This window comes from Armigeres subalbatus, chromosome 3, assembly GCF_024139115.2.
Source record: "Armigeres subalbatus isolate Guangzhou_Male chromosome 3, GZ_Asu_2, whole genome shotgun sequence".
Taxonomy (NCBI): Eukaryota; Metazoa; Arthropoda; class Insecta; order Diptera; family Culicidae; genus Armigeres; species Armigeres subalbatus.
In genome coordinates, this window is record NC_085141.1 from 374,492,115 (window position 1) to 374,501,589 (window position 9,475).

General features: G+C 41.7%; 1 protein-coding gene and 1 long non-coding RNA gene across 2 annotated transcripts; both read left to right on the forward strand.

Moving 5' to 3' along the window:
• Positions 1 to 2,310: 2,310 nt before the first annotated feature.
• On the forward strand, positions 2,311 to 3,138 carry LOC134223664 (uncharacterized). Its single transcript, XR_009982662.1, has 3 exons — positions 2,311 to 2,507; positions 2,588 to 2,733; positions 2,809 to 3,138. It is a non-coding gene; the product is annotated as an uncharacterized LOC134223664 (long non-coding RNA).
• A 3,585-nt stretch (positions 3,139 to 6,723) lies between these two features.
• Positions 6,724 to 9,406, forward strand: LOC134226529 (zinc finger protein 311-like). Its single transcript, XM_062707360.1, has 3 exons — positions 6,724 to 7,479; positions 7,634 to 8,600; positions 8,662 to 9,406. Exons 1-3 carry the CDS (start codon positions 6,854 to 6,856, stop codon positions 9,340 to 9,342), a joined length of 2,274 nt encoding a protein of 757 aa, XP_062563344.1. The 5' UTR covers positions 6,724 to 6,853; the 3' UTR covers positions 9,343 to 9,406.
• Positions 9,407 to 9,475: the final 69 nt, after the last annotated feature.

Below are 9,475 nucleotides of genomic sequence, written 5' to 3' on the forward strand. Positions count from 1 at the left end.
GGCACTTGCGCATTATTTGTTTCGTTGCTGATGTTCGGGGTGGTTTTCAATTTGGCCGAGGAGTGCCCGCATAATTACAAACTGTACATGGATATTTTCCCGTGCGGTCGACAACAGTATCCTTTACTGTTGACAACTGTAAATGAACAATCTCATATAAAGTTTTAACAGTTTGTGGTACGGTTTTTTGACAAATAACAATATGTTGAATGGGTTGTTAAGTTATGTCACCATAAAAAATCGTCTGTTTTCGCGTGCAAAATTTTCGCTCAACAGTATAATAAAATGTTGACATGTAATGCAGGAAATAAAGAACATTTTAGAGACAGCATGTTATATGTTGACATTTAGTGATGATGTCGAGCAGTTATGGTTGAATCGATCGAAAAGTATTCGATAACCGCAACGTAAACTGTGAAGCTATATCTTACATCGTAATAATGATTCTGACCATATAACATGTTGTTTTTTATTATGCGGGTGGTACACTGGCTTTGGACGAAGAACGCTTCGAGGAACTGTGATTCGTCCGGGATTCGAAGGACGATTGGAATCTCCAGACGGTTCCGGAAACAGGATGCCGTTCATGACACCGGATCGGGCTGGAAAACGATGGAAACATGGCGTCGCCGAGGCTTTGGTCGACGTCCAGAAAGTGGCTACTCTGATCCCACAAAATGGTGGACCACCGACGGTTCCGGAAAGCATTCCGAACCTGCTGCAAGGATACCGCACTTGCTTGTTTCTTCCGCTCTTCCCCTGGCCACGACGCGCTTCACTCCAAAGTCTTGATTTCGCCGTAGGTTGGCCACTTGTCGAGCTTTACTGCTGAGTAGAAGAAAAAGGCCCACTTCTTGGGCCTTTTTCTTACAAGTTTCTCTGTTTAGTTTTAGTTTCACTTTTCAGATGCAGTATAGTAGGAACCTCGTTTCAGTTTTTACAGATTAACACTAGTTTTAAGTTACTAACAAACTAGCTGTAGTGGGTGCTGAACCTCAAAATCTTGGAGTATGCTATACACACGCGCGCACTTACACAGAGAAAAAAAAGTTGGGATTCCAAAATTTTCTAATGTTATTCCAAAAGTGTGATAAATTTGGTATTTTTGAGTGCTAAAATATTTGAGTTAAATACTAAATGTTAGATTTAAATTTTTTTTACGGGTGGCGGTGCTGACGGACAAAATGGACGAGCGATCCATCCGAAAATTTAAGAAACCCGTCAAAAGTATGAAGTGGTGCTTGAAAGTAAATGTTAATTCACCGAAGGATATCTTGTGCGGAGCATCCGATGAGGAAGAACGGAGACCGGCGGAGGCGGCCGTTCTAAAGCAAAATCAGATGAAAGATCGTGAGTGAAGGATGGCTGTTGACAACGGTTACTATTGAACGTTCCATTTCCTCGAATTGCTTGCGAAAGAAAAAATCACGCAGAAAAAACTACGTTAAAAACAAACATATCCTGGGGAAAAAATCCGCCAACCAAATTCCCGAGGTGTGAGGCTACCTTAATGCAGATTGTTGTTATAAAAGTTTAACTGTTGATGCGAATAGAAATCTACATTTCATTTTGAGAAGAAAACTTTTGTTTTAACAAACAATTGATTCTTGTCAAAGGACAGTTTCTGCATTGGTAATTTCAACAATTCTTTACTTTCTACTGAAAATCACCAACTCATTTTCTTAATTTTAAGGTAGCCTCACACCTCGGGAATTTGATCCGCGGATTTTTTCCCCACACTGATAAAAATATACACGTTCGATTCATGTTTTTCGGAATATGGATGATTTCAATCGGCTTACACCATCAACTCTAGTGGATTTCACATCGCTGAGATGTTCTTCTCACACGCAGTTCAAATGTCAATGTTTATGTCGTATTCCATACTTGTTACACCACGAATTGATGTGCATAACAACGGATACTCATAACAAATACAAATTTGACCCATGTGTTTCAAAATGTATAAATTTCAATCAGCTTACACCATGGAATCTAATGCATTTCATATCACTGAGATGTTTTTCACAAACTCATTTCAAATGACAATGTTTAAAGCAAATTCCATACTTGATACACCGCGATCTCATATATTTATCTAACAAATGTTATGAATTGATTCAAACAAACTTGAGTAGGCATTCGAACACATCTAATTGTGTCACTCTTTCGAAGAGAAAGCACATGTTTCGTACAAACTAACTTTTTTCAGCTAATATTTTGCAGTAATTTATTTTTTTCCAAAAAATCTGGTTAAAAACAAGAAAACTAATTGAATTAATTCGAGACACTGCAGTAGATAACGAAATACACAGGTGATTGCATTTGATAGCACTTAATAATGTTATGACAATAAGTAAAGCCATTTAACCAAAAAGCTCTAAATTACTTTCTTATCAAGAATAATCTATTTGATTATTTATGAAAAAGTTCTTATATTTAGCATTTGTCTATCTTAGTCCATAGAGAGAAACATCGGATTAGAAAATGTGTTTCTATTGACAGAGGTAAGCTGATTCTACTTTCTCCTTGAAAAATATTTGTAAAACCGTGCTCATGAAAAATATTCTCCTTTTCGTATAAACAGCCGGAGTTTGGCATAGTCGAGTACACCAATATCGCAGCAAGAGCATTTCTTAAGAACCCTTGTGGCAGCAGTTCGCTAAGTTCTCGGAACATCGAACAATTCAATTATCAGAAGCTAACCAATACAATAAACATAATAAATACCAGGTAAGTTATTCGGGAAACATGACTTTACAAAATGCCATACTCTATTATGTCAATAACATAAATATTTTGTAACAGAATGCCTCATCAAAATGTTTAATTCCTTCGAAGAGACATGCAAACCGAAAAGCTGGAATCAACATGTCATGGCCAGCAGATACTTCTTGGCATTGTGGATGACAATTGAAGACTTCTTTTGGAATCGGTCGTAGGACAGAAGTGAAGGTTGTTTGATCCACTGAAGATGGAGCGAGACAGCAAGGATCGGTTCGAGTGTCCGTTGTAAATATGCCAAGGACAATGACACCTGCGAAGACATTTTATACATTTGTACAAAATTTGTTTTTATTTCATTTCATTCGTCCGGAATTCGAATTACGTTAAAGAATTGAAAACCAATGAAAGATTGTTTTTTATACACCTCCACCGTTGATTCGTTGGAAGTTTTAGCAAAACAATGCTTTTTAAATTTGGTTTCGATCCTTTGACGGAAATCGGACTCCGGGCGGAAATTGCATTCTTGTAGCTTGTATCATTGTGAATATATGAAATATATGTAATACTAGCTGACCCGGCAGACGTTGTCCTGCATAGTAGGCGAGAATGTGCGTTCTGAACTGCCCATGCAAAGTTCGCATAGGAATCACAATTTTAGTTTTTCACGGTTTGCTCAAATTTCCTCGTAATTATCGCTTTAGAAAATATCATATAAACCCGTCGGAAACTGTAACGAATGTTTCTGCTGAAGAAATGAAAAAAATCCATCCAGCCGTTTTCGAGTTATGCGGATACGAACACAGACCATTTCATTTTTATATATAAGAAGATATGAAAGAAAACACGAAATTCATTAATTAACCAATAAAATTCAACACGATTATACATCAAAGTCATTAAGAAAACAAGCGAACATGTCAAGCCGTTCAATACAAATCGATTTGTTTTACACGTTAATACCGTGTGGTTGTTTCATGAACGGATGATGAGTTTCGATTGAGCGAAGTCGTAAGTTTTACACATGACATTGATTTGCTTTGACAATTTGCGCAAATGTATGTGTAAAGGCTGCCTTACACCTCGGGAAAATTTTCCGCCGGATTTTGGTCCTCGTGTATTTTAAAGGGGACCGGAATTTTTATTTTCCGTGCCCAAATTCCGAAAACATCGCATATGCAAAAATACATTAGGGTCTCGCCGACATTTCTCACCAACACGATCGCAGGTTCGTGGTTGCAAACAATCCCATTTGATTTTGCCGTGACAGCTGCTCGTGGTTGCAAACAAACCGAGTAAAAGTGTGAGTGAAACGTGCGTGTACGTACACGATCGCTGAAAGCCTAAGGTGCCTGCCAGGGTAGACGCGTCTACGCGACGCGGCGCGAAAATTGCACACAAAGGAATAACAATCAATAATAAGGAGCTGTCAAATCGTATGGACGCTTCGCTTCGCTTCGCACTTCGCGTCTACTCTGGCCGCACTCTGGGGAAAAAATCCGCGAACCAAATTCCCGAGGTGTGCACATGCCTCATGAGGCTACCTTAAAGCACACGGTCCTCTTGTGTATTTTTTTTATAGTGATGTATTTTTGCATATGCGATGTTTTCGGAATTTAGGCACGGAAAATAAAAATCCCGGCCCCCTTTAAAATACACGGGGACCAAATTCCGGCGGAAAATTTTCCCGAGGTGTAAGGTAGCCTTAAGGCAGCCTTTACCAACGATTCTTTTAGTTTTACCAACGATTTTTTTTGGGTGTACTAATCGGTCCAGGATCACAAGCGAAAAGAGACCGTTTCCACATCAGAACCCTTCTTTTATACACGCTTAGATTGATTTACCTATTTATGGGTACTTGCTTCACTCATATATGGGTAAATGCAATTATGCCAATATTATTGGTAAAACTTACCTAAAAAATCGGTTAAATTTACTGATATTCTGAAAAAAACCGACTTTACCTATATATGAGTGATCGCATTTACCCATATTTGGGTGAAAAAATAAACGTAACAAATACAAATTGATGGCCACCGGGGCCACCGTTCGCAGTAGTTTGGACATTTTCTCCGTTTCATCCTCGATACAGTCGACGACATGCTCGACTAATATTCGTGTAATTCCGAGTGCAGTTCTTGATGTTAGGTAAATATTTTGTTATCTCTCAGTATTTGTATATATTTAATTGCCATCCATTTTATTCACACAGCGTTTCGTTTGGAACTTCTTCAAAATCTTAACCTGTTTCGATCAGTCTGAGCAGCTGTCGGATATCGATCTTGAAAGTGTTCTATTTCGAGACCAGCTCCCGTGTCATCGATGGAGAACTTTCTCACAGCTGCGAGTTTCTGACCCCGGACATAGTTAAGACCAGTGCTACGGAATCGATCTGCCAGCAACCATCGTATTTACCCACCGCGGATGTCCCGAGCAGTTTGCAGATTCTCACTTAACAGGACCTTATTGCGCAGAAATAAACCATTGGTCCTTTAAATCATAAAGAAAATGAAACCATTTCCTCATCTCGAGGTAAAAACCAAACGACTTCTCCTGTGCGGGTGCGAATATTGACAGCACCTTGTACCGAACCTGGCACCCAGACATAAATGGACTTATTTAAATTCTCAAGGCCGATGAAATTAACACGATTTGTTGCTAAAAGGTCCCCGGACGTAAGAAATCATTTCCGTACAACTCCAACGTTAAGATGTTCGATTTGCATGCTGCCTTGCCTCGTCGCTCCCAAAAGTTGCCGGTAAGAAAAACAGGTCGGAAAAAGGAAAAATAGAAAAATTCAGTCGGACCGTTCAAGACAGGAGCATCGCCAGAGGGAAATGGAACGTAAACCAAGGAGGAGTTATTCTTTTTTTGTACCAGAAGCTGCTGTTTGATGTTGCTGCTTCGATAACATCCGGATCGCAGATTTACGATTAGATTGGTAGGTCAGGTAAGGTAAGCACTTATAAATCCCTTGACCCCAGTATTCGCCCATCTGCTTTGAAATCATTTCTCAACTAGTTGAGAAAAGTTCAAGTATTTTCATACACTTTAATATTTAAATTCTTTAACTGTCATACCCCAACAATTTTTTTTTCAAATTGTATGAAATTAATTAAATAATTATAAATTAAACAATTTGATTTTGATATTTCCAGATCTCGGTGCGATCAGTCGCTACGTTTCAGCCAAGCCAAGCTGTCACCGAGGCTGTCACCAGTTCCAGAATTCCGTCAAAATTCCGCACTAACTTGTGATCCGGTGCTTGCTGCGATCCTCCACGGCAGTGATGAGCAGCTGAGGATGTTCCGGTTAGTCTGGAATTGCTATACCATAAATAAAATTTCCTGCAGCTGCTTGCATTGCAGCAATAGTCAGGCTTCCGGCAAATGTATAACATGAATATTTATTTAATGCAATAAAATAATTTGCTTAACTTATTTATATATTTTTTATTACGTGAAAAATGAATTTTATGCAATGTGACAGTAAATACCAAACAAAAAAATATTACCCATATTTAGGTGAATTCCACCTATAATGTTGTACCCATAAATAGGTAAATTTTACCAATATTTCTATGAAGTACTTGTACTCAAATATGGGTAAATGGCATTTCACCCATAAATACGTATGTGCACTTTTTGGCGATTATAGGTATACCTATATAGTATACTGTTCACTCATATTTGGGTGAACTGAACTAAGCGTGTAGGTAAATGCTATTGCATTAAAAACATTACGTGTGGACAATATTCGCGGCTAATGCACCCTATTCATCATCTCACATGCGCTCCCTCTGTTTGTGGACAGGGACAGCTTTGAGAACTTTACGGAATCCGCAAAATGGAAAATTTTCAAAAGATCCGCAATATCGTCGGTGCAAAAATAGGTCGATTGATGAATCTCGAGTGCTCCGATTTCGTCGGTCGAATTGTATGACACAGTTGAAAAAACATCGCACTGGTGTTCGCTCACGGGTTTTCGCAGCTGTCTGCTGCGCTGCTGCTGCGGACAAAGTGAAAATTTGGTTTCGTTTGTTTATTTTGTGAACTTGAAGTGAAGTTTTGAAGTCCGTCGGTTAGCATCAGCAAGTAGAACAACATACGTGCGGTAAAATCGTCTCGCAATGCCAAGTAAATGCGCTGTCCTGAGCTGCCCCATCTACTCTCCCAACAAGGAAATTGGCCTGTTTCGGATACCGGCGGTACGGGTTCGAGCAAGCGAAGACCTCCGGGTGCAGATGCTCCAGCGGCGTGCCCGCTGGGGTGAAGTGCTACATCTGTCGGATCCACAGATGTCGCACGCCCTGGTTTGCGGCCGACATTTCGTGTCCGGCAAACCGTCCGCCCCGGAAGAGATCGACAGCGTTGATTGGGTACCAACACTCCATTTGGATGTTGATGAACTGGTACGAAGGCGTAGTTTGTACCAGCCGGAGAACACCGAAACTGAATCGGGCGTTGAGGTAGCGGGAGAATCGTCCGGCGCTAGGATTGAGACAACTGCAGCTAGTTGTTGCGTGCCGGGATGTGAAAACCAGCAGCAGCAGTGGCTGACGGATTTTCCCCGGGATAAAGAACTGCAGCAACGTTGGTTGACGGCCATTCTGGTCGGTAGTGGAGAGACGGTCTTCGTGGAAGAGGAAGTGGGCGGGAAGGCACAGGTTTGCAATGTGCACTTTGCGGCCCGGGCTCCGGAAGCGATCGCAAATGGCGTTGATAATGAGTACCGGGAACCGACGTTGTTTGTGAGGTGAGTGGGTCTTAGATTCTATTCGCATCGCATAATTTAGTTCTGCAGGGAAACAGATTCCATGAAGATAAGCGCATTATTGAACATATTATGTGTTTATTAACAAATATCTTCTCAATGAGACTTAATAAATTAGTCATATTCACCGTTTCAGGGACAACATAATAATACAGGTGACGAGCTGCCGATTGTGTATGAATTTTGACACGGTGGATAACATGTACAATATGAAGCGGGAGATCAGCGACGGACACACACTCCAATGGTTGGCAAAAAAGTACTTTGCGCAGTTCCTGTCGGCGACGGAATATGCCGAGGAGGGGTTCTTCTGCGAGCGATGCACAGTGCAGGTTGATATGACTCACGTGTTCTGGCGAGAAATCAGCGACAAATCGCGCAAGTTTAAATGGTTGCTCCGAAAGATGGCATCCGAAAGGGTGGAATTTAGCAGCAAGATTGACGACAGCAGCCAACAAACATCTTTCAATTCTGGATTTGAATTTTGGTCAGTTCCTTTACAGCCCGACGTTGTACCTAGCGCAGAAGTTCTTTTTATAAAGGAGGAGCCTGAAGATTTAGATGATGGGGAAATGCAGGTGGAATGTGATCCCAAACTGTATAATACTTCATCTGAAGGGGAGTCGGACGGTCCTGAAAAACTTAAAAGTACCATAACTAAGGAACAAACTAAATTAAGCAAGCCACCTTCAATACATTTGGTGAAACCACCTCCGCTGAAAGTGCAACTCAATTTCAAGTGCAACGTTTGCTCCTCCCGTCATGAGAACAAAAACACTCTCATCCATCATCTGATGATGGACCACCAGGATCATACGGCGTTGAAGTGCCAGGAGTGCGACATTTCCTACAAAAATATCATTCTTTTCAACAAACACTTGGCCATGCACGATCCCGTCAAGCGGATAAAATGCTCGCACTGCCCATTGCGGTTCCGAAAGACCAGTGCAAGGGCGAAACATGAGGCAGCTAGGCATGGCACTGCCAACACGTCGAATGCCACGGCAACTACACCTGCGGTTAAGGATAAAACGAAGAAAAACCAATGTTCGCAGTGTGATAAAAGCTTCGTTTATATCTCCGAGCTCAAGCGTCATGAGAAGGTAAGGCTACGTTAATCGTTTGCAACTTAATTTACAGCTCAAATTGTTTAATTACCCACAGTTCAAACACAAAGGAGAAGCTATTGCCCGCTGCGAAATTTGCGACAAAGCCTTTGCCTCCAACCGCAACCTTTCGCGCCATTTGAAACTACATCGAGAGGATGCTAAAGCTGACAACCTGACGACGCGCAACCGCAAAGCCGGTGTCATTGCGTGCAACCTTTGTGACATGGTATTTTCGGAGACTCGGGACATGGCCGAGCACCTCAAGGAAACCCACCCGGATGCGAAGTTCAAGATTCACGCTTGCCAGCAGTGCGACCAAATATTCCTGTCGCAGCCGTCGCTCGCCAACCACAGCAACATCCACTCGGACGTGTTCGGATGCGATCTGTGCGGGAAGCGCCACTACTCGAAAATGATGCTGCTGCGGCACCGTAACAAAAAGCACGGCATCGAACTGGACGACGATCAGTACGAGACGTGTCGGATATGCGCGAGGCGTTTCATCAAGGGATGGGATTTTATCAGACATGAGCAGAGCCACGAGAAGGAAAAGTTTTCGTGCGAGACGTGCGGGAAGACGTACAAGACGAGCGTGCAGCTGACGAAGCATGAGCGGGTGCACACCGAAGAAAAACCGTACGATTGTCCGGCGTGTGGCATGATGTTCGGTTCGCCAGCATCGGTGACCCGGCACAAGAAGACCTGTCCGAAAATCGTCCTGGACCAGCAAGACTGAGCTGTCGGGTCCGTTTCATGTTTGGTAAATATTATGAACTAATTATCACTTATCATAGAAAAGCTTATGTCCTTTTAATTTCTTCGAATGCCTCAAGGTCATGTTTTTGAAAGGGTTTTCGCAATATTTCGAT

What these genes read in the sequence shown, in the direction of transcription:
- LOC134226529 (XM_062707360.1), top strand. Translation starts at nt 6,854, where the DNA reads ATGCCAAGTAAATGCGCTGTCCTGAGCTGCCCCATCTACTCTCCCAAC. An exon ending in GAACCGACGTTGTTTGTGAG is followed by an intron (nt 7,480 to 7,633) that starts GTGAGTGGGTCT and finishes TCACCGTTTCAG; the next exon opens with GGACAACATAATAATACAGG. An exon ending in AGCTCAAGCGTCATGAGAAG is followed by an intron (nt 8,601 to 8,661) that starts GTAAGGCTACGT and finishes AATTACCCACAG; the next exon opens with TTCAAACACAAAGGAGAAGC.